At 42.5% G+C, this 25884-nt stretch overlaps 2 protein-coding genes across 2 annotated transcripts in view; both read right to left on the bottom strand.

Annotated features, from left to right (window-relative positions):
- Window positions 1–14260, bottom strand: part of mrtfba (myocardin related transcription factor Ba) — a 35402-nt gene extending 21142 nt beyond the window's left edge. Inside the window, 2 exon segments of the mRNA XM_034708637.1 lie at window positions 5158–5245; window positions 14093–14260. The gene's annotated coding sequence lies outside the window, so the exon portion shown is untranslated.
- Window positions 14261–15601: 1341 nt separating this feature from the next.
- Window positions 15602–24483, bottom strand: ercc4 (excision repair cross-complementation group 4). The gene is made up of 10 exons (XM_034708548.1): window positions 24146–24483; window positions 23249–23429; window positions 21128–21323; window positions 20797–21004; window positions 19929–20109; window positions 19652–19783; window positions 19378–19482; window positions 16997–17663; window positions 16690–16802; window positions 15602–16386 (listed from the first exon to the last, which is right to left on the bottom strand). Exons 1-10 carry the CDS (start codon window positions 24320–24322, stop codon window positions 15647–15649), a joined length of 2700 nt encoding a protein of 899 aa, XP_034564439.1. The 5' UTR covers window positions 24323–24483; the 3' UTR covers window positions 15602–15646.
- Between the last annotated feature and the right edge of the window lie 1401 nt (window positions 24484–25884).

Below are 25884 nucleotides of genomic sequence, written 5' to 3'. Positions count from 1 at the left end.
TAATGGCACCTGTTTGAACTGGTTATCTGTATAAAAGACACCTGTCCACAGCCTCAAACAGTCAGACTCCAAACTCAACCATGGCCAAGACCAAAGAGCTGTCAAAGGACACCAGGAAGAAAATTGTGGACCTGCACCAGGCTGGGAAGAGTGAATCTACAATAGGCAAGCAGGTTGGTGTGAATAAATCAACTGTGGGAGCAATTGTAAGAAAATGGAAGACATACAAGACCATTGATAATCTCCCTCGATCTGGGGCCACACGCAAGATCTCATCCTGTGGGGTCAAACTGATCATGAGAATGGTGAGCAAAAATCCCAGAACTACATTGAGGGACCTGATGATTGACCTGCAGAGAGCTGGGACCAAAGTAACAAAGGCTACCATCAGTAACACACTACGCCGAGAGGGACTCAAATCCTGCAGCGCCAGGCGTGTCCCCCTGCTTAAGACAGTACAGGTCCAGGCCCGTCTGAAGTTTGCCAGAGAGCATATGGATGATCCAGAAGAGGATTGGGAGAATATCATGTGGTCAGATGAAACCAAAATAGAACTTTTTGGTAAAAACTCAACTCGTCGTGTTTGAAGAAGAAGAATGCTGAGTTGCATCCCAAGAACACCATACCTACTGTGAAGCATGGGGGTGGAAACCTCATGCTTTGGGGCTGTTTTTCTGCAAAGGGGACAGGACGACTGATCCATGTTAAGGGAAGAATGAACGGGGCCATGTATTGTGAGATTTTAAGCCAAAACCTCCTTCCATCAGTGAGAGCATTGAAGATGGAACGTGGCTGGGTCTTCCAGCATGACAATGATCCCAAACACACCGCTCAGGCAACGAAGGAGTGGCTCCGTAAAAAGCATTTCAAGGTCCTGGAGTGGCCTAGCCAGTCTCCAAACCTCAACCCCATAGAAAATTTGTGGAGGGAGATGAAAGTCTGTGTTGCCCAGCGGCAGCCCCAAAAAATCACTGCTCTAGAGGAGATCTGCATGGAGGAATGGGACAAAATACCAGCTACAGTGTGTGCAAACCTGGTGAAGACTTACAGGAAACGTTTGACCTCTGTCATTGCCAACAAAGGTTATCTTACAAAGTGTTGAGTTGAACTTTTGTTATTAACCAAATCAGGGTTCGCACTCTTTTCCAGAGATCACTTTCCAGGACATTTTCATTGATGATGAAGCTGGTATGACAGTCTAAATTTAGTTCCTAATTTAGTTCCTAAATAGTCTAATATGTTCCTCTCAGTGAAAGTCTACATTGAAAGACATGTAGTCTATGGCTATCAATGAAATCATCTCTTACATACTTAAAAATGATGGCAAATTGATAATAGAATAATGCAACCACAGATGTACAGCACTTCACTTTATTAGTGCAACCAAGTAACAATGATGGGCAACATCTCAGCTTTCTCTTTTCTCAAAAAAATATAAAATGAGCTAAGAAAAAAACAAAAGAGCCTGCAAAGGAATCAATAATGATCAGAAGATCAGTGCATTAATGACCTAAATATAACTGAATGACAAAAATGGCCACAAATGTTTCTCAACTCAACTCAAACTCAAAATATACCTGCTTAATCATGATATTCATTCTGCTAAGTGGTCGATATATGTTTTCACTGTCGGGATTTGGACTCCTACTAGCTAGAGCAGGGGTTCTCAAACTTTTTGGAGCCAGGGAGTCCTTACAGGTGAGAAAATTGTCCAAGGACCCCCTCATAATTGTAACACAGATTAAGCACATTAGTGATGTGTCATGATCAAAAGCTGCGGCTCTGAGAGTCGATGCTTTATACTGAATCAGAAGAGCCGGATCACATCAAGAGAGAGCCGGTCCCAGTTTGTTCCTTTCGCTGCTTAGCTCTCAAAGTGCTCAGCCCCAGCTCTGCTCACAGCAGAACTTTGTTTTGATTGGTCAGCATGGCGGCCATGCGGCCAATCAGATGTGAGGATATAGGATACAGGTGACGGAGGGGAGACTGTGTATCCTGGCTACATCTGTTCCTTCTGAGAGGGTAAGGGTTAGGGTTCTTCTCAAAGACCGGGCAAATTCTCACTGAGAGGAGAAACCGGATCAGACCATCCAAGAAGAGGCATCTGATTTTTCTCAATGCCAACCTGAGGACATTAATAATGTTTGCTCCAGTTTGGTTCTGGTTCTGTTTGCTTGAGTTTGGTTCTGGTTCTGTTTGCTCAAGTTTGGTTCTGGTTCTGTTTGCTTGAGTTAGGTTCTGGTTCTGGTTCTGTTTACTTGAGTTGGTCCTGGTTCTGTTTGCTCAAGTTTGGTTCTGGTTCTGTTTGCTTGAGTTTGGTTCTGGTTCTGGTTGCTTGAGTTTGGTTCTGGTTCTGGTACGGTTCTGTTCTGGTACGATTCTGGTTCGGTTCTGGTTCGGTTCTGGTTCGGTTCTGGTTCTGGTACAGTTCTGGTACAGTTCTGGTTCGGTTCTGGTACGGTTCTGGTACGGTTCTGTTCTTGTTCAGGTATGGTTCTGGTTCGGTTCGGTTCCGGTTCGGTTCTGATTAGTTTCTGGTTCTGGTTTGGTTCTGGTTTGGTTCTGGTTCGGGTCTGGTGCGGTTCTGGTACGGTTCTGGACCGGTTCTGGACCGGTTCAGGTATGGTTCTGGTTCGGTCCGGTTCCGGTTCGGTTCTGATTCGTTTCTGGTTCTGGTTCGGTTCTGGTTCGGTTCTGGTTCGGTTCTGGTTCGGTTCTGGTTCGGTTCGGTTCTGGTTCGGTTCTGGTTCTGTTTGCATGATGTTGGTTCTGGTTCTGTTTGCTTGAGTTTTGGTTCTAACCCTAACCCTAATCACAACCCTAACCCTAACCGCAACCCTAACCCTAACCCTAATCACAACCCTAACCCTAACCCTAACCCTAATCACAACCCTAACCCTAACCCTAACCCTAACCCTAATCACAACCCTAACCCTAACCCTAATCACAAGCCTAACCCTAACCCTAACCCTAATCACAACCCTAACCCTAATCACAACCCTAACCCTAATCACAAGGCTAACCCTAACCCTAATCACAAGGCTAACCCTAACCCTAATCACAACCCTAACCCTAATCAAAACCCTAACCCTAACCCTAATCACAAGCCTAACCCTAACCCTAACCCTAATCACAACCCTAACCCTAACCCTAATCACAACCCTAACCCTAACCGCAACCATAATCCTAACCCTAACCCTAATCACAACCCTAACCCTAACCCTAATCACAAGCCTAACCCTAACCCTAACCCTAACCCTAATCACAACCCTAACCCTAACCCTAATCACAACCTTAACCCTAACCCTAATCACAAGCCTAACCCTAATCACAACCCTAACCCTAACCCTAATCACAACCCTAACTCTAACCCTAATCACAACCCTAACCCTAATCACAACCCTAACCCTGACTCTAAACCTAATCACAACCCTAACCCTAATCACAACCCTAACCCTAATCACAACCCTAACCCTAATCACAACCCTAACCATAACCCTAACCACAGCCCTAACCCTGACCCTAAACCTATTCACAACCCTAACCCTAATCACAAGCCTAACCCTAACCCTAATCATAACCCTAACCCTAATGACAACCCTAACCCTAATCATAACCCTAATCACAACCCTAACCCTAATCACAACCCTAACCATAACCCTAACCACAACCCTAACGCTGACCCTAACCCTAATCACAACCCTAACCATAACCCTAACCACAACCCTAACCCTAATCACAACCCCAACCCTAATCACAACCCTAAACCTTACCCTAATCACAACCCTAACCTTAACCCTAATCACAACCCTAACCCTAACCCTAATCACAACCCTAACCCTTATCACAACCCTAACCCTGACCCTAATCACAACCCTAACCCTGACCCTAATCACAACCCTAACCCTAACCTTAATCACAACCCTAACCCTAACCTTAATCACAACCCTAACCCTAACCCTAACCCTAACCCTAATCACAACCCTAACCCTTATCACAACCCTAACCCTGACCCTAATCACAACCCTAACCCTGACCCTAATCACAACCCTAACCCTAACCTTAATCACAACCCTAACCATAACCCTAACCACAACCCTAACGCTGACCCTAACCCTAATCACAACCCTAACCATAACCCTAACCACAACCCTAACCCTAATCACAACCCCAACCCTAATCACAAACCTAAACCTTACCCTAATCACAACCCTAACCTTAACCCTAATCACAACCCTAACCCTAATCACAACCCTAACCCTTATCACAACCCTAACCCTGACCCTAATCACAACCCTAACCCTGACCCTAATCACAACCCTAACCCTAACCTTAATCACAACCCTAACCCTAACCTTAATCACAACACTAACCCTAACCCTAACCCTAATCACAACCCTAACCCTAACCCTAACCTTAATCACAACCCTAACCCTAATCACAACCCTAACCCCAACCCCAATCATAACCCTACGGTTAGAGTAAGAATGGTTTGTAACAAAATAAATGCACAAAATTGGTCAAATATAAGTCTTCTCATAAAAACACTACGTAAAAGGCTTTTCAGCACACAAACCATTATTTTTTTCAAAGTTAAGGTAAAATATACGGCTACAAAAGATCCTAAATTAAGAGCCGTTCGGGAGTCCAAAGAGTCGGCTCTTCTTTGGGAGCCGAGTTAAAAGAGCCGGCTCTCTGAAAAGAGCCGAACTTCCCATCACTAAAGCACATGCTTACTACCATTGCACTCTTAGTTGCCCTTGGAACTATTTGTATTGTTAAACGTATCAATGTAAATACTTCAGATCTCATCTTCCACTAAAGACCTGCTTCCTGTTAGCATGGTCAGAAACGATGGATTCAAGAAGCTTATCAGAAAACTAAATTCATATTCAAGCCAACAAACTGTCTGGTTTCTTCAACTTTCACTCTGGACCAAAAATCTGACTTTAAATTTATATGAAATAAGGATATGATATTTATCGTGATAATTATTGATATCGACTGATATGAAATATATTATGGAGATAACATCATTTTAAATAACGCCCATCACTATTTCCATAGCTATTCAAATGCAGCTTAATGGTTTGGTTGTACTTTCACAAAAAACTATTAATTATACAACAAAGTTTAAGACAGTTAAGTCATGCCTACCTGTGGTAGCAGAAGACAGCAAAGGAAAGAGGAATGAGGTGTTGGGGCTGGGTTCTCTCAAAGGTCACTTTAAGCCATGGAGTCAGACCTGTGAGGAAACAGAGAAGCAAACATGAATACCACAAATGCACCAGTCCAGGACTTTCCAATATAAATGTTAAAAACAAAACGAAGTGAAAGCTACATTTTAAAAATAACTATATGAATAAGTATTTTCAAACATGGTTTAAGGAATACATTTGAAACAGAAATTAATGCCTTTATAACCCAACAAATTAAAATTCAGTGACAAAAACACCTCGAACACAGCTGTACCAAACACTGATGTTTCTTAAACAGATTTGTGTGAAATTAAGGGCAGCATAAAAAACAGATGATAAGTGCCACTTAAAGATGTCTGAATGAAACTAGCCGACCCTCGAGCCTGCATCAAGGCCGGAAAATGAATGTCCACCGGTTGCTAGGAAAACCTGCAGCAGTCTCTATGACAATGGAAGTGGATTCTCCATGCAGAGACAAAAAGAACTCTGAGGATCTTTAATAAAGCCTCACACTGCAGTCTGAGAGAGACACTGAATAAGAACCATTAAGCAGCACATTGAGAAGCTTTTGTCTCTCTCTGGGATATGTGCTTAGTAAACAAACTACAAGACTCAGAGAGGATTTGAATGCTAATTAGTAGATTATGGTCTGATATTTGATAGTTTTGTCGCTATAGGATCCTCCCTGACTACACCTTAAAAATAGCTGTTAAAAACTGAACTGAATTTTTTCTTAATAAAGGTTTTGATATCTTTCCTACAAATTTAGAGATTTCCAACTGTGATTTCCTTTAAATAGTAACACAGTCATTTCCCTTGTTAAAATGATCTTATTAAAATATGTTGATATTAGTGTATAGCTTTTAAAATATTTACCAACAGAATCTTTTTGAAGACCATAAAATGCAAAAGCCAAGCATCCCCATTGGATCCCATTAAAAAATCCAGGTTTCTGCAGCAAAACTAAACATGTTCACAGCCACTTCTGTTTTGATTTGATCAAAACCAAAACTTATACTAAATTTTGCACAATTAAATGTGAGTTGAGTTTACAGGTGGGCATGTTGGAGCTGTTTGCCACCTCTTTGTCTGTACACAGGTCGATTAAAGTTGGGCTCAGTCAGCGTTTCCAATATGGCGAGCACTATTGTTTGGGTTAAACACTGTTCAAAAATCAATCAATTGATAAACCTTTATTTACATAGTACCAAATCACAACAAAAGTTATCTCAAGACGCTTTACAAACAGAGCAGGGCTAGAACATACTCAGTGTTATATTATTAACAAAGACCGGACATCAAGACAGGGTAAGATCCAGTATGATCTTATCTTAGTCCACCATGAGCAGAGCACTCTGCAGTATTTAGCAAGTTACAGTGGTAAGGACAAACCTATTTTTAACAGGCAGAAACCTCGAGCAGGACCAGACACATGTTAGACAGATATCTGCCTCGGCCGAGTTGGGGTTGGACAGAGGGATGGAAGAGATGAAAAGAGTGAGAGATATGATAGTGGGGAGACGGATAGTAGTAGTTGTAGCCACTGGAACGTCTATAGCAGCAGGCCACCTACGGTAGCGACTCAGAGGAACCTACGAGACAATAGAGCTCAGGGACTCCAGAAAGGTCTATGAGACCGATGGATGCGTCATGAAAACAATGCCCGTGTTTTATACAATATATGGTCATTATGTAGTTTGTCAAGTGGAGTAAAAATATTATTAAAGCTGCAAGCGGCGATGAACGGGCCCTCACACACCTGCAACCACCGCCTGATATGCGCCCCTACCTGATGACCTCAAACTTTGACAGTCTGCCACGCCCCCAATTTTTCAGATTTCGTTAAATTTTTCTGATAACTTTGAATCTTCAATGTATTTACTACAAAATGTGCGTGGTTTGGACTTGATCGGAGAAAAGGCCTAGGGCAAGATCTCTTAAATACGTACCATTGCGAATCAGGTGAAAAACAAAAAAAAAAAAAAAAAAGATGGCTGACTTCCTGTTGGGGTTTCACCATGACATTAGGAATATTTTTTGTAGGTCTTGGCCTGATAGATACTGGGAAAAAATGTCATGCATGTAAGTTGAACCGTGTTGAGGAAGTGTCGTGTTGGAAGGAAGGGGGCGGTATTGAGACAATTTTGGGACTTTTTGCACGGGACCACCAGAATATCGAAATTTTCGCCAATCCTGATGAGTGTGCCAAGTTTGGTCAGTTTTGGGGCATGTTGAAAGCTCCAAAAAGGCAATTTATTTTGGTAGATAGAAAGAAAGAAAAAGTCTTAGGGTTACAATAGGGCCTTCGCCAACCTTGCGGTGCTCGGGCCCTAATAATGGGCACCCTATCCTTAATCTGTGCCTTTTTTACCCTTTGAAATCAGCTTTTATTTCAGCCCCAAAGATAAAGGTATGGGGTGAATGCTGTCGCCGTACAGGTTTGTGGCGCAGAAGTAGAAAAAATAAACTCACATTAAACGTCAGAGTGAAAAAGAAGAGAGAACAGGGGGTGATGGCAAAAGCAACACGACATGATGTGTGTGTTTATGAGTTCAGGGGCAAAATAAAAGGCAGAAAAGACGGCTGGGTGCACAAACGAGTGGGAGAAGAAGGAACAAACGACTGTCACGGCTGATGAGGCGTTGTGGGATAAACATCGACGCGGCCCCAGCAGAATCAAAGAGCAGATCCAGATGGCAGGCGCTGCGTGTCGCTCAGCCTTGGACTGGTCTGTTAACGGCACAGGGCAACAAGGACCATGTGTTCCATCAAAGGGTGAGCAGACTGTACTGTGTCCACACACACTTTCACAGACCACTAGAGTTAAAGACGAGACTGACAGCAGCGGGTAATATATAGACTGGGAGTTTCTTGGATGTACATTTCTTCCACGCAGGTTTTAATAACAAAGGCTGGTCTTAGCTATAAAAAGATTAGGGTGGTTCTCTGCGACGTCACTGACCAGTCAGAGCAGCACGATATTATCCTCCTGCCAAGATGAGGGTGTGTTTGATTCTATTTAAAGCTCGGCCAGGCTAATGCCAATCATCGTGAGAGATATTTAAATAAAAGGTAACGTACCATCACTGCCAGCACATTGTTGATTTTCTTGCTTAATGTGTACAAGTGAAAGAAGAACGTCGTCACAATAGAAATAATTATTAATAATGTCAGCCACAGATGTATCTTTCATCTGAAGTACAGCTGCCATGATTAGTGGATTTATTAATAAAGTGATTGAAATAAAATAAAGTTAAACTTCAGTCAAATCAATTCACTGAACTCCTAGATATCAATCATCTGCAGGCTCAAGCTTCTGGAATGTGAAGGTCCTGTAAGGGAGCTTTTTGTTCGTGTCGATTTTGGCGCCCCCTGTGGATAAAGCGGTGGTTCAACACGCTGATCTTGTCCTGTGCATGAGTAGTGTTTTCTGATTAAAAACGTCATCTTGCTGTTTTTTTAACCATCAAATACAACAATCACTCTAAATCTCTGCAATGGAAAAATGTAAACAAAGGCTATCACAGAACCATCCTAAAACTCCACATTAGAGCTTCTTCTTTTTTCATTTATCAGGGTGCAATCAGTCTTTTGGTTCTGGACTGATTGTAAGGTCATCTATCTATTTTCTGCTTATCCAGGGTGGAGTTGCAGTGGCAGCAGGCTTAGCAAGTTGAAATAGATATCCCTCACCCCAGCAACATTTTCCAGCTTTTCTAGGGGATTCTGAGGTGTACCCAGGCCATATGGGATATGTAATCCCTTCAACAAGCTCTGGGTCTACACCGGGGTCTCTTACTAGTTAGGCACACCGCAAAAACCTTGAAAGGGAGGCAACCTAATCAGATGCCCAAACCAACTTAATGGGCTCCTTTCAACAGATAAAGTCACCATCCCTGAAAACGTCACATCGGGTTTGAGGGCAAAAATACACTGCGTTCCAAATTATTATGCAGGTAACCTTTTCTTGAAAATCTGGAAGACTGATGTTCAGAAAAAGAATGGGTTTTAGTATGATGTATTTAAGGCCTTGTGCTTTAACAAAACCGTTTTTGTTCGAATCTACAGGACAAGGAAACGAGCATGCGCAGAACGACCAGAATTAATTTAAAGCGGAATGAACGTTTACATGATCGAGGAATTATTCAATTCGGATTTAAAATCAGAATAAACCAGCCACTTACTTCGATTTTAAGTTTAATTCGGAATGGTCATTTTCATTCAGAATTAGTTTACAAGGTCCTTTTTAATCTTTTTAAAGAGGATTTCATTTTAAGTCTGAATTAAAGAGGAATTAAAAGTCTCATGTACACGTAGCCAGTGACTGACAGAGGTAACATAAGTTTGTTTTTAAGCAGTAATTGTAAAACTGTGAACAGAAAAAGAGAAGAGTTTGGAGAGTGTTTTGAGATCAGCCAAAGGGCCACTGACAGACAGAAAGTCCAGCTAGCAGACCGGTCATACACTGTCGGGGTTGGAGATTCATGGTTACTGCAGAGCCTCTGAGGGCTTAAAGTAGAAAAGCCCTGCATGATACTCAAACAAACCACTCAATTATCTGGCTGACAATGCAGTGGTTTGATCCCGGTGGTGTCACTGGAGGAGCTGAAAATACAACCTCTTTAAGAGACGTCTAAATTAGATATGTAACTCAGGAGAAAGTGATATTATCATTACCAAACACACTTCCGTTTAAAGCTGGTTTGAAGCTTTTCATCCACCTCTTGTAGAGCTTGGTGCAATGTTAGCAACCGAAGCTGTATCAAGCAAAGATTATGTGATCTACTGTAACAAAATATGGTTTCATGTTTCATGGTTTTAAAATACAGCGTGCTATAAAATCAGTTTAACTGTGTTATAACTTCAGACAGCATTTCTTCAGTACAAAGGCAGTTTGTGGGTGTGTCTGTCCCCTGAGGCTGTTCTTTCTCTCACAGCCTTATAAAGAGCTAGACGTGCGCAGTGCAGGTGAGAGAGATTAATGACGTTCTGCAAAAAACATCCTCCTGGCTGAGGTAGACTGGGAGAACAACAAAATGTGTCACAGCGTACTCAAAGTCCCATCAGTGTTTCACAACCATGTTTTTCACAATGTAGGGTTGGTTATCTTGAAGCCACGTAAAGAATCATTAATCAAAACAAGCACAGAGCGATGTATCCATAACAGTAACAAACACAGAGAGGCAACCACATCCAAGTCTCTGCATACTGACAAGAAGAGGCCATGGGTCAACTTTACTACAAATAGGCCTGGCTGGGAAGTCTTCCAGTGATGAGGAACCCACGAGTACTTACAAACACATGCACATACACACACTCACTCAACTGACAGAGTTAGATAACTGAAAAATGCCACCATGCTCTGAGAGCTAATAAACCATGAGCAGCCGAGGAGGTCTGGCAAATGTTACAGGACATAAACATAGCACTATGTATAATAGAGGAGCATGTTGTGATGAAGCAATGATGAAGCACAACTGAAGAAAGGCCAGGGGGGAGCAGTCAAGCCTGTTTTTTCTTTAAAAATAGCTGAAAAGCTACACATTGAACAATAATGACTTCAGGATTATGGCTACTGCATAGGGATGGGAATCGAAAACCAGATCCGACTTAGAACCGGTTCAAATTGATCAATTCCATCAGAATTGTACACCTCAAATGTTATTGATTCTTCTGCATTACGTCACACACTCTGCGACGCAGAACTCCTAGGTGCAAATACCTCAAATATGCTGTAGCATTTGTCAACTCGGCCTCGAAGCTTGGGGTTTGTGTCAGGCCGAAGTGGAGAAGGGTTCCATGTGAACATGTTCACGTCGGGGAGGCGAACCCTCACCTACCTCTCCCCTTTCAGAGTCGGGATGCTTTCCCTCAGGCTCGAGGGGCCACGTCCGGACTCACACAGCCGAAAATGAGGCACTGAGAACGGGTAAAACACCTCTGCGATGACCCCCCAGAGGAAAAGCGTTTTTCCTCTCCAAGTCTTTGCATCCAGGCTCGAGGGGCCACGTCTGGACTCACACGGCAGAGAATGAGGTCAACCTATTGTTCAGTATGTTCAATTTGGATATGTTCATGTTCAGTCTTTTGCAGACATAATTTTGGAAAAAACAAAATAGTTGCTTTTGGTGTGGAAGACTGTGTAGAACTACTTTCTTTCCCCTCAAAAAAAATACTCAGAAATCGTTAGGAGAATTGATAAGGAATTGGATTGATAAGCAGGATCGACAATGGCATTGACATTGATAAAATCTTATAAAGTTCCACCCCTACTACTGCTCATATCACCTAGCTGTGTAACCACTATACTCTGTAATGACATCAGAGGTATTGCAAATGTACCATACGTTTCCAAAACAAGCACACCCAAGCACAGAGCATGAGAACCATGCAGGCAGGGCCACGCTAAAGTTTGAGTGTGCAGTTTTCTGGGCCTTAAATAGCGCACGACTCGTCCAACAAAAATGTCTCGTTTCATCCAGAGATAAGACAGAAATGATGTCATCGCTGTGGCTCATTCACTGGAGTCACTCTGTTCTGCTTTGTTCCCACAGACACATGTGTGTGCTCTCGTTTCCTTCCTGGCTGCCTTTGTGAAATCCAGGCTGAAAAGATCTAGAGACAAACTACGAAACAAAAGGTCTCAGGTCCTGGAAGCACGATACCATGGGGTTGTGAGAGAGAAGACAATCACAGCAGCCACTTCCCTGAACTTCCTCAGCCTTGATTCGAGAGAGCAGGGGAGTTAAGAAAGTGCCGTCTGCAATGAAGCATAATGTAGGCTGGTTATATAAAGGAGCTTCAGAGACATGAAAACCGGATTTAACGGCCCAGGGTGGTACTCCTCCTTGGTAATAAGATGAGTCTAGCGTGTCTGTCCTAATATCTCTTGTTACTAAGTAGAGTCTAATTTACCTTGTACCTTAGCCTACATGTGAACTAAAACCAAAGAATCAACCACAAACACAGCTGCTTTTAATGTCATATCCAGTTACACTTTCATTCAATTCGTCACAGCCAGAAGCATGGAAACCTAAGTGATGTTAGCAGACAGTCTCCCTGCAAGCCAATACTGCACTGGGAGGCTTTAAACCTTGGGTTAATGACTTTCCCTTTCAACCATATGCCTCAGTGTTTGATACCGCTAACACTTCCCTTCTTGTGACAGACTTTCTTCTTTACATCTTTATTTATTTAACCAGGTAAAAGACTCATTGAGATTTAAAACCTCTTTTTCAAGAGTGACCTGTCCAAGACGGCAGCACAAAACAGGTTACAACCATAGACTGTATAAAATATGGATGTAGTATCCGTGACGTCCTCCGTCTGTTTTTGAAGCGCTGTTTTGAGGCAAATCATTGACGGGAGCCATATTCCTGCTGTCGAGCGATTGTGACGTAAAGAGGCGGGCTTTGAGCCTCCTAGCCAACAGTGTTCCCACCTGTGAGTCAAGGCAGCTGTGCCTCTCACTGGAAGACTCATAATCTCAATATCTTTGAAATTGCTGCATTAGAAAAAAATTCACCCCCCAGTGTGTGCCTATCGAGAAATGAGCTATCCAGACTACACTTGTCTTTTGTACCAGGCTGTTAACGTGTTTATTTCTGCTGTAAAGATGGTTTTTTTAATTGATGTGTATGTGGTTTCCTATACTAGCCAGCCTCAAGTGGATCCTTGATGAACTGCAGTTTTTAGCACTTCCGCATTGGACTCATATTTTGAGACTGGAGGTTGCCGCTTGGTTTTGATACCGCTAACACTTCACTTCTTGTGACTTTATTCTTTTCTTCTTTATTTATTTAACCAGGTAAAAGACTCATTGCAATATAAAACCTCTTTTTCAAGAGTGACCTGGCCAAGACACCAGCACAAAACAGGCTGCAACACACAACAAGCACACGAAACAACACAAATAAAATACGGTCACAGTTTTGCATGGTTACATGATTTCACAGTGCAATCACAAGATCCAGCTGAGCTTGTTTCTCTGTCTTTTATGATACAGTTGAACTCTCCCAGAGTTACAAGATGTGTCAGTTTCAAGTTCTTCTGCACATCACTCCAGGTAAACAGGGCTGAAAATGTAAAAGCCTTTTTGCCCAGTTCAGTTCTGACTCTCGGGACCTGCAACTGTTTGATGTCCTGAGATCTCAGGCCTTTGACTGGATGGGGCCGACCATGTCCTGCCAGCCTGTATGACTCACACGGACCCGTAACCTGTTTCGATTTGCTGCAGCAGCACTACCTCACTTTCTTCGCTTCAATCGATTAGAGGGCTACGAGATAACACCATCGAGTCTCTGCAAGCCAAAGGGCCCCAGCGGAATACACAGCATGCGTGTTTAGTGTGACTTGAGTTACAGTGCAGCCAACTCACAGAGATACAGTATGACACAGCCCAACAATCAGAGACCATCCTGGCACCAGAGTAATAAGCATAAAGTGCACCACACTATATAACACTATACTCACAAACATTCATATGACAACAGTACAGTCTAAACAGGAAGAATATGTGTTTTTTCCAGGGGAAGTGTCTGCTTCATCACGGTACTTTTATCGCAGTGGTGGAGGCGGGGTGGGTGTGGGATCAGCTAACATTAGCTGGTTACTTTAAATCTGACAGGTGAGTGAGTTGCAGTCAGTCCCCACCATTGAGGACGAAGACGCGCTCCGGTGCTCTGTTAGTGGAATAGGAAAAATCTCTTCTGTTATCGTTGCCCATGTTGTGTTGTGTATTCTTACCAAGCCACATGATCCGCTGCCTCTTTCTGTATATCACAGACGCACCTCAACAACAACCTCCCTCTCAGTTTCGCTAGTTAGCTCGGTTCAGCTAACACAGGCGAACATGCTAAAAACAAGACAGCGCCGCAGCGGCACCGTGAACTCACCACACTGCAAAGACTTGAAACCGGAACCCGTCCGTGCTCTGGTTCACAATGAAACATCCATTAATGTCAGCGGAGGTATCTTCTGTATTGTTTTTCTGTCTAGCTGTGGGATTGAAGTTTATTTCGCGGAGTAAAATGGCTGCGACTGATCTTCGGATGCAGAGTGACGTAATGACGCTGCCGGACAGGAGCAGTGGAGGGGGCGTGGAGCGGGGCAGGGACCGCCGTCCTCTTCACCGGGCAGCATGTGAACTACCAATGAGTCTGACCGGTGTTTCCACCACGCATCAGCAGAACAATAACCCGCTACTCTCTTTGAAACAACATTGTTTTCGTACAGCGAACCCACATCGGAGTTCTGTCCTCACACGTGTCTTGCCAGTGTTACATAACAGAGACAGTGAACCTGTTATCTATAAGAGAGTACACCCTTGTTGTTTAACCTCTCTTTGGGACGCATCTAAAAAAAAAAAGGACCATCAGAACATCTCCATTATTAAAACGTAATTAACAACCACACATAATTATACTACATATGCACCTGTTTTCTTCTCTATGATTTGATTTGATGTCTGTATTTCGAACATTTAAAAGCAAAATAGAAAAAGAAACATACAAGTAAAAAAGAAGAAATAGTTATACAACAAAAAAAAAAATCAATCAATCATTCTTTGTATAGCGCCAAATCACAACAAACGTTATCTCAAGACGCCTTTCCAAACATAGGAGGTCTAGACCACTCTATGAGACTCAGTCTTACCCCACCTTTGCTGCCACAATCAAAAGCTTCTCCCATGCATAATTTCTCTTTTGAAATCTAAATCCACTGACCTTCCATTAGACCAGATTTCAGGCCAGCTCTGATCTGGTTTCTCTCTGGGGTTAATACTGGACTTACAAGGTATGCATTCAACCACATTCTATAAATTGAATGAGATAAACAGAGGAACTTAAACCTTTAATGTCTTGCCCCACTGGACAACTGAAAACATAACTAAAACCAAATCCATTTGATGATGATTTCCTACTTTCTTTAACAGTGTCTGCTATTTCGTGTCATGCTTTGTTGTTTGTATGTTGTGTCCCATATGAAGTAGAAGTCCTTCACAATATTGAAATCTATGTCAAGACTTGGACAGTCTTGACATCGATTTAATTAAATGTTGCTGCCAATTTTGTCTTTTAAGTTATTTCAAAATTACATGATGCACCATCATCCATTCACTTGGCATTCAAAAGTAGAAAAAACAACAACTATGTACTAAAGAAGGTGCTGTATTGTGTAACGTTTTAAAAGAAAACTTTTCTGTACATTTTAAACCTTTATTCTGAACAATTTGTATACAAAACAGTTAAACATATTCAAGGCATGCAGTTAAAAAAACATCTTTTTGGCAAAGCTATTTTAAAAATATCAAAGATTTCATTTACACAGAAGACTAGACTGTAGAAAAAGCTTCATTATTTCATTTCATTACGTACATTCATATGATATACATTTCCTGGTGCCTGGACAAAAATAATCTGTATCTAATTCAGTTGCTTTTTTTTTTTTCATTTCTGTTTGGCTTTTTGAACAGGAGCAGGGACATCAGCGTCATTATGCAGAAACTCGTACAGCAATTTAGCATTATTAGCATTCTCCAGTATTTCTGCAAGCTTGTCCTTGCTGAGTTTGGCTAAATCTGCGAGGCTATCTGCATTTTTCACAATAGCTCTGTAGTTTTTTGGGTTGACTCCAGGCATCTTCAACAAGAAATCATAAGGTCCGGGGTTGTAGAGTTCTGCAGATTCAGCCACCATGTCTGACTCAGCTGTGACTGCCTGAGCGGCTGCTGCGTCAGGTTCAAGGCGGCCCTGCTTCAAGTCCAGGAAGAGGTCAGCTGTGGCATGCGGAGAGGGGCACCAGAGGATACGTAGCCGGGGGAAATGCAAGGTGAGTAGAGTGAGTTTTGAGGATATATCATTTGAGGATATCTCGTGTCTGAAATCCGATCGAGCCATTAAAGAGAAGGGTTTAGCTGGGTCAAACTCAATCAGCAGCACTGGCTTCCTGTAGTAGCGGGTCATGGAGAGACACTGGGTGTAGAGCCGACCGCTCTGCAGTGAGCCTATCAAGTCACTGACACTCTTGCGCTCGACACATGTTTCTGGGGTGAGGATGTAGTCGCCTACTTCTAAAGTGACGGGCTCAATGTCCAGTCCTCGTCGGTGCAGGAGGGAGGGCAGCTCACTGCGGAACTCTCGCATGTCCACGATGACTCTAGAGGGCTCTTTGGGCTGGTCCTGGCCTCCTGGTTATTGGACAGGAAATCATGAAAGACAAAAAATGTATCATTTATTTAGCACAACTTGGTTAATTCAATAGTAGTAACATTGATTGTAGAAATACATGAAAGACACGAAAGCTCCCAAAAAGTGAGGCCAAAACATTCAGAGCTCCTCCCAGTGTTTGGCCTTCACTTTTGTACAATGGGTGTCTCCCATCTTTAAATACAGTCAATGGGTAAGACAAAGAACAGTGTTCAGTCATTTTCATGATGATCAATGACAAGGAGAATAAATTAGCTCTTAAAAATAGGCTTAAGTGGACATGCCTGCTTTGCGGCTGTTTGTAGTTTCATTGGCAGGCGCTAAATTTCTAGCAAGGTCCAGGTTGGTGTCTTCTCTCCCCTCCCTCTCCTCTGGGATGACCATGGTGGCCTTCTCTCTGAAGGAGAACATACATACAAGCGCTAATGAGAATGCATCACATCAACAGAAACTTCTAGTAACATCTAAAATCTTGTCACCAAAACCAAGGGACCTCTGATTTAAAATGACAAGAGAAAGAAAAAACACTTATTAATCCAGACTGTACTCCAAAGGTGCATAAGGAGAAAGAAATGAAGAAATGTTACTTACCTAATGAGGTGTTCAAATGCTTTCTTTTCCTTCGACAGCGTCGTCAGGTATTTCTGTTCCTCTGTTGAGCCTCCATAGATAAGAAAGTACACTCTGAGAGGCTTTCCAGGCCTGATAGCTTTGTACACCTCCAGCTGGCGGACAAAACTGAGTTCAACATCGTACAGCACCACAAAGCTGGGCTCCACCTCATGCAGCACCCGCGTCAGGCTGTGGGGGTCAGTGAGGCCTTTCAGTGGGTGGATGACAGTCAGCGGCTCCTTGACCAGACCATAGTATGCATCGGATGACAAATCTAACTTCAGCTGTTCTTCCTCCTCTTCATCCTCCTCCATCAGTTCATCCTCCTCTCTGCTGCTGCCCATGACTGCAGCTTCATCAGTCTCCTTTTCCCCCACCATCTGGGTCAGAGTGAGGGACGGTCTCTTGTTACTCTTTGTGGACTTTGTGTTTTTCTTTTGTGCAGGCTCCTTTCCTTTGCCACCGTTATGAGTCCAGCCTTTACCCTTTTTGTGAGAGTCAAGCGCGAGAGCAGCAGCAGCAGAGGAGTCCTGTTTGCCTACCGTGCGGGTGTAAAGTCGGTTTAGCAGCCAGTCAGAGCCGTACCTGATGTACTGCTGCAGCTGGGCACAGGTCCTGTCATCACTAGCACAGATCAGCACACGGCCTGAGGGGGACATGTTGGACAGTTAGACAGATTCACATAAACACCAGGGTCAGGCAAGAGTCTACATCCTGTAGTTGACTAATAGTCAACACACATGACTAAAATGCTATGTGCTGATAGTGGATATAAACACTAAATAAACACAGGTGTAACCTCTAAAATAAATTATGAGACTGTATTCCTTTTAAGTTTTGTGTATTTTATAGATGCATTAGCTCCAGGCTAATGGCTAATGATGTTGGAGCATGCTGAGTCACTGTTACAGCTAAATGCTTTGATTCCTAAATATTTGGCGAGACAGCTCTGACAGATAAGCTCAAGATAACTCTTTATCATTCACCAATGTTTATCTGAACTAAGTGAAATAAAATAACTCTCAGTGTCTGTGTCCACTGACGTTTTGCTGCACTGGTAGCACCTATGTTCTATACAAAACCATGCAGTTTAACCTTTTTTTTTTTAGCACACAGTGTCTCAAGTGTAAAACTCTGAAGTGCATTGGCTGTTTTTGGTGACTGCACTCTTAGCTGAAAATAGTTCAACAACACTTGCCACGTTCATCAATGCCACTTCTCCATAACCTCCAATCAAAATCAAGAAGGGGCGGGACTTCTGATATAAACTTTGACAACAACAGTGAAGGAGCACTGTACTCTGTCCAGATCTAGATTTGCCGCCAACATTAATTCAATCCATTTTTTTTACATTTTCTTTGTAAATTTCCTTCATTCAAAGACAAATATTAAGCATACAGAATAATCTAGAGCAGACTTAGCAGTCACAGCTGATGGAAGCAGAAGTGCTGCAGGACATCTTTTCTAACCTAACAACTATGAATGGTGGTGAGAAGGGTTCCATAATTGAGGTCATGAGCACCACCAGTGCAAATAATGCTGTTGGTCTAGTGGTTAGGCGTGCCCCATATGCAAAGGCTAAGGTCCCTGTTGCAGCTGTCCCTGGTTTGACTTCTAGCCTCAAACATTTGCTGCATGTCTTCCCCTACTCACTATTCTCCACATTTCCTGTCTCTGTTGAGCTGTCCTATCTAATAAAAGTGAAAATACCCCAAAATATAACTTTAAAAAAATGCTGTTAGTGGACACAGGCCCTAACTGTGTTAACTTCATATAAATGGACGTGTATCAACAGTTTGTCCCAATTTTTTTTTTTAAAAGAGCCTGATGCGTTTAATTTTTAACAGATGAGTCTCTATCCAAACATCAGTGAGCTTTCCAACATAGAACCCTGCAGACAGTTATCATATTACCTACTTATGGTTTTACATTTTCTGTAAAAATAATGGGTGAGAATAAACCAGATGATGATTAATTTGTCAGGCTAAGTGAAATTGTAAGTTATTAGTTACACCTGTTCTTCCTGGTGTCAAAATATCAACATTCAGGAAGCCCATTTCCTGATTTCATCCAAATAAAAGAGGGCTATTTTGCCTTAAGTGTATACAGCAAGGGTACTATGTGAGAGTAACGTGTATGATGTAATGTATGCAGCAGTAATAAGAAGCAGTAAATGGGAATACAGCGGCCCTCTCAAAGCATACTGTGTTCAGTCTGGGTTCATGTTGTCTTTTGAAAATAAAAGGTAGAGTGTCTGAACTTTTGTTCATATTATAAAACTCCACATCTGTAAAATAGAGATGATATAAACTGTTGACATGATGGACCCTCATTACGCTTTAACAGAACTGAGCTCTCACCGGGTTCCTGTTGAGAGCTCTTGTTCTCCCTCTCAATCTCCTGCAGTACCTCGGTCAGAGCCGCCCACTTTGGGCTCTTCTCCAGTACCAGCACCCGCTTCACCTCTGAAATAAACACACACACGCACACACGCGCGCGCGCGCGCACACACACATACACATACACATACACATACACATACACTTATGAGAGCCGTGAGAGCCATGAGAGCTCGTTCAAGTGGATGTTTCTGATATCCTAGAACAGGTTGTCAGAGATCTGGTCAATGGTTACCTAAGGTTGAGAGTGGCTTCTGCTTCACTGCCTCTGCTCCCACTTTGAGTTTCTTCTTGCTCTCAGGGAAGTGATATACTCTCCCTCTGGCATTCACAAACATGGAGGTACTGGAGTCAAGGAACAGCCATCCTGGTGATTACAACAACAGACAAATACCGTCAAACAGAGGTGGACAGAGGTGATTTATATTTTCTTTATAAGAGATGAAGAACATTTTTCCCCCATCGAGCACTGCCAAGGAAATCGTTCCAGATGCGAGGTATATTTCATTTACCTGAATTGGATCCAAAGCTCTTTTGGCTGGAGCGCAGAGACTCAAGCAGGTTTAGGAAGGTCACACAGTCGTACTGGGTGAGGTAGAGCAGGAGTACTCTCAGCACCTTCAGGTCCTGGACCAGGGCCTTGGTCTTTGCTCCCAGCTGGTGCCACAAAGGGTCCAGGTAATGACGGATGGCCTGGATGGAAGTAATGCAAACATAACAGTGTTAACTAAAAAACACATCACAAATGAATAATCAACAAAGCATCTCAATTACAGTGTAATGACAACAAAAGCGTGCTAGCTTTATGCAGGGATTTTATTTTGTTGCTGTACAAACTTTTAAGACCAGATTTTTCTCATTCCTCAATACTTCTACAAATATTATTATTACAAATATACTACATTTTTGACTAAAGATGCACCAATGTTGACAGATACCAGTGTACATCTAGTGTGTTGCACCAATTTAAAGCTGACAAGCTAGAAAAACAGCTGAATCAGAAAAGAGGTTTTTACTGGGCCGAGGAAGTCACCTGTTTAAAAAACTCTGATAAGTGTTCATGGTCAACCGTGAAATAAAATGCTGGGTTAATTTTGGTCTGTAAGGAAGATCAGTGACATGCAGTTTATGAAACATGTCTGGTGACATTTCAAAAGAAAGGAATAGTAGCAACAATTTTAGTATATCAAATCTCATAGCTCATTTAAAAACAACATAAACGTGGAATTAAAATGCAAAAAAAAAAAAGATTACTGGTCCTTATTTTCACAACGTCTGTGCAAGCATGTGTGAAAAATATGTCGCAGACACAAAAATCCTATACAACATCAACTTCCATCTCAAAGCACCTGAATGTGTGACATTAACGCAGGGACAGACCTTTTCAAAGGCATTGCCAAGAGTGTTCTCCAGAGAAAGGTCCTCGGCCTCAAGGGTGGGGTTGTAGCGCTTCAGCTCCTTCAGGCAGGCGCTCATGATGTCCAGGATGGAGCTCTGGATGGCTCTCATAGCTGGCGTCAATGACACATGGAGCTCCACTACCTCTGGCTTGTGCCTTTCCAGGACTGTGTTTACTGAAGCTTGAAACCTGTTGAACAGAGCAGGTTTGGAGATCAAGGGTAAAAGACAGATGTTTTAGTTATATTTGAGCCTTTTCTGTGAAGATTTGACTAAATGTATGAGGTGAAAAGTCTACAATGTTCCATCATACCTGGGCCAGAGGTAGAGCTTCTTGACAAAGAGGTTCCTCATTACACGCTCCACCTGGCAGAAGCCAGAGGAGAAGGATATAGCTTTGTCAGTGAAGGCTTTAATGAAGCCTGTCTTGTTCTTCTGTCTGAACAGGCGGAGGATGAAGGCTTCTTGGCAAGACTCGATGATTTTATGAGCCCGATACACCAGGATGCCTGACGGGTGGTGCAGAAAGAGAGTTTTTGCACGTAAGTCTGTGTGCAGTACTAAGATTAAACTGAAAGACTAGAACATTTAAAGCAGGGTTCCAGACTAACTTTTTGCATTGGTTGCACTGGTGCGCCTTTCTTTTTAGGTGCACCAGCACAATATTTAGGTGCACCCAATTTCTTATTGTGTCGCCTTTAACACCATAAAGTCACCTTTTTATCGCTCTCCATAACTTTCATATAATGAGAATGATTTTTAAACAAAAATAAGGTGTCGAGAAATGCTCTTTATTTAATGCACAATTATGTATAAAAAAATGTTGTTTGCAACATTAAATTTGATTATCATTTCTGATTCCTTAGAGGACCTGATCCAATGGCGGAGCCACACAGTTTTGACTTGGGTGGCCAAACTGGGGCACTGACTGTTGAAGGGTTGGCCAGGCGTGGAAAACATTAGGTGCTTATCCCAAACCTAGCAGGGTTACTTCCAATGATCACGTCTACTTTAACTTCTTTTTATAAAATAATGTAACAAATGTTACATTTTTATAGATTTCTAATGTTAACATTAAGAATGTAACCCAACAGAGTGTCAACATTTAAATCTGCTGAACTGAACTCTTTAAGGACTCAAAATGAAGATGATTGTCCAAAGTCAAAGCATCAACAAAAACAATATTCAAATCCACAGAAACTACTGTCTCTGCAGCTTGCTGAAACGGAATAGCTGATTTGAATATAAGTAATGCCTCTGACATGGCAAATAGCCAATCATCTTTAAAAATTTCAGGGTGGCCACTTCGTTTTCAGGGGTGGCCCTGGTCACCCCTGGCCACCCCCTGGCTCCGCCACTGAAATGCTGAAATGCAGTTTGGAGAGGGGTCACTTTCTGTACACACTCACGGCATTGACTACGTTTTTTAGACGTGTTGTGTTCTTTTAAAGTTTCGATACGAAACGTTGTTGACCCGCTTACGAATGCTCTATTACCTGCCATATTCTGATCGCACTCCTGACAGTAAACACAGTGCATTGCATTCCGACTTTTGTTTTACCTCAGCCAGGTAAATTCTTCAACCAGTCCTGTCTGAAAGAATACAATTTGGGCTTTTTAATTGAGTCTCAGGACCAGGCTCTAGTTCAGATTCGGTTGTCTCCTCTGGTTCCAAGTCTGATGTTATCGCCGAAGGACTGGGGCTTGGCATTTTACCAGGGACCTAGGGCTCCGTGTCTTGGCTGGATGGAATGTCAGGAGTGGGGATGGATAGAATGACAGGAGCAGGGCTGGTTGTAACAGTAGGGTCTATTTTCTTAATGAAAAAACATTCAATATTTCGACCTCTCTTCATTTTCCCTAGTCACACCGCGTTCTTCTTCCGTTTCAGTAAGGCTGCTTTGGCCCTCAGGTCTCTCACAATTTTAGAACACACACAACTTGAAGCAGTGAACAGGACTACAGCCAATCAGAGGCAAAGACCCGCCCGAGCTCTGTCTCTTATTGGTTTAGACCACGATATGCTCCTACCATGAATGTGAGTTTGGTCACATCAGAGGAGAGATGATGATGGCTTGTGAAAGAAATTTGCTTTCACCTGGGCAGTGTCAGGTGCACCAGTGGGATCTAGAACATTTTTTAGTCGCACTCTTAAAGATTTTGGTTGCATGTGCGACCAAATTGGTCGTACTCCGGAGTCCTGATTTAAAGCCATAAGTACTGAATAACACAACAGCACTCAAACACTAGAGAAAGGTTGTCTCTTTATGTCCATTTAATTTTGTTTTTATGTCAACTGACATATTATTTCAGGATACAGATGTAAAAGTTATTTCCAAATTAAATGAAACTGAGGATTTTTGGTGAAAGTAATACCACATCGTATAAAAAAAGAAGAATGCTTCTTATTTTAGCCTTGAGGCTGCTGTCTGACCTGATATGAGATGAGCAGGGATGCGATCAGTGAGAAAGTCAACCACCAGGATCCTGCTGGTGACAAACAGAACTCCTCCCTGGGTGTAAACATTGTAGCGCTCTGTGCTCTGGATATCACTGGTGACTGTCCTGGGCAGGTGGGTGACACCCTCCACTCGCAACTGCTCAGTGAAATACTCCTGAGAAGAGAGGACAAGAAAGTTGGTGTTTGTTATGCCTGCTCAAAGTGCATTCAAACTAGATTTACAGACAAAAAGTAACTGTAAAACTCCATCAAATCTCAGTTAGAATAAGATGTATGGACTTATTGACAGGACTAGGGGGTGTAAGAGAATATTGACCAACTTGGGAAGCCCGTTATCATATTTTGTGATACTGCATCAACCCTCAAAACACTGCATACTTTATTTAATCAATAGTACACATGCAAAGATTTCTGGCTGTTGTGTATTTGGTCTTGTGCTGAGCAGAGTTGTGATCTGGCAAATCAGTGAACGGTGACATAAGAGGAAGTAAGCAACAACCATCTGCATGTACACAAAAACACAGGTCTATGAAAAAGGAAGCCATGTTGGGTGCAGTACATCTCATAACATGTTGGGGTTTTTTTGGCTCCTCCTGCACACATTCATGTTAGTGGTTAGTTGTATTATTGAATTTACCTGTTATATCTTGGCTCGTGTTATTGAACAGCAATGTTTTTGTTTTTGTTATTTTACATGTGCAATAAATAAATACATAAATAGATAAATAGGCAACAAAAATGTCAACATTAACCACCTTGTTACCCCAAGTTGCCAAGCTCGACGTCACTGAGCAACAAGCAAGTTATCTTTCTCATTGCAGCAAACCACGCGACATATTTCAAAGTAGCGTTTGTCTTCGTGCTCCTCACCTGCTCAGCTGTGGTTGTGTTAAGCAGAAGAACAAGGCTTCCAGGCTCTGAGTAGACCCGCATGAACTGCAGCAGGATGCGGTCTATCCCCATCCCCTCTGCCACAACCAGCAGTCCGTCAGAGCCGAACAGACTCAGAAACATCTCCGTCTCAAACTCCAACAGCGGACCCGCCATGTTGGAGCAACAATAAAAACAGAGCAACTGCTGCAAAAACACCTCTTTATATCTCACTATCGGCGAGAAATGTTATCTTAAGGCAACAGAAATCATCTTGAGACAGCCACTGACGGGCTGCACACTTCTGTTGTTCAATGTTTTGAAGTTGCACATCCGGCCACGTGACTGAGAACCAATGAGAGCACACGAATGAGAGACGTATTTAAGATAAAGAGCGCTCCCTAGTGAGCAGGAGGGTTCAAGCAAAGACGCGAACTGCTTCAAACCTTCAAATTGATGTTTTAAAACTATGAACGGTCTCAGATGATGATGGAAGGAATCCTGGATATCTTGGCATAAAGGTTTAAGTAGCCCCAACTGGAGAGAATTTAGCTGGAAGTTAAAGGGGGACATGCAAAATCTACTTTTTAATGGTTCTCTACTTGAAATATGTTTCCTTAGCATGTCTACAAACCCCCCGAAAATGAAAAAAATCCATTCTGCACCTGTTCTGATTTCTCCACCTTTCTGTAAATGTGTGCTGAAACCATAGACTTTATAAAATATGGACGTAGTATCCGTGACGTCACCCATCTCTTTCTGAGAGCTGTTTTGAAGCAAATCAACGGCAGCAACCATATTGGAAATGCGGAACTCAACCAGGCAGAGTGTGACGTAGTGTGACCCTCCTAGCCAATAGCTATGTGTTCCCGACCGGGAGTCACATAAGTCATGTCCTTATTTGGGCAAAACTGGCAATCTTAATATCTTCTGAACCGTCACGTTAGAAAAAAATTCACCCCCCGTATAGTGTGTGCCAATAGAGAGATTAGCTTCATAGGGCCAAGCCGTTTTTTGAACCAGGCTGTAAACATGTTAATTAATGCTGCAAAGATCGTCTTTTTTGAATTAATTTCTATGTGGTTTCCGGTGTTTCTGCAGCCAGCCTCAAGTGGATTCTTGATGTATTGCAGTTTATAGCAAGGTCCTGCTGCAGGCGCCTCTCCGTCAGGATCAGATTCTGTATCAAATTCAGAGGGTTGAAGTAACGCAGGTCTGTGAGCAGCCTTGTATATTCAGCCAACATCTAAACATTAGATCAACGTTCTGGAGAGCTGAGGCCACATCCACTTCCTGAGTGGGCGTGGTCAGAGAGAAAACAGACTGTTCTGAGCAGGGCTGAAAAAGAGGGTTTTTCAGCCATACCAAAATCTGATTTCAAAGTGATTTTTTGAGCATAAACTTTAAAGACATGTTTTAGGGACCTCTTAGACCAATATATTTTGATGAATAAGAGCGTAATATGTCACCTTTAAGAATGCGTTATTTCAAAACTCCTCTGGTTATAGCTGGTCATGATAGAAATGATAGCCTCCTCTGTTGGAGAGGATGTGGTATGAGTAGGGACTTCTCGCATATTTTCTGGGAATGCCCAGTTATACAACCTTTCTGGGACAAAGTGATGAGAGAGGTTGGAGGGATTTTACATGTTGGTAGACTATTAGAGCCACAACATATCATTTTGGGAAGTGCATCATTTGAGGGGCTAGGACACAACAAAAGATACTCAGGGCTCTTCT

The sequence above is a fragment of the Notolabrus celidotus genome, chromosome 18, assembly GCF_009762535.1.
Source record: "Notolabrus celidotus isolate fNotCel1 chromosome 18, fNotCel1.pri, whole genome shotgun sequence".
Classification (NCBI taxonomy): Eukaryota; Metazoa; Chordata; class Actinopteri; order Labriformes; family Labridae; genus Notolabrus; species Notolabrus celidotus.
This window is presented reverse-complemented; position numbering and strand designations above follow the sequence as displayed.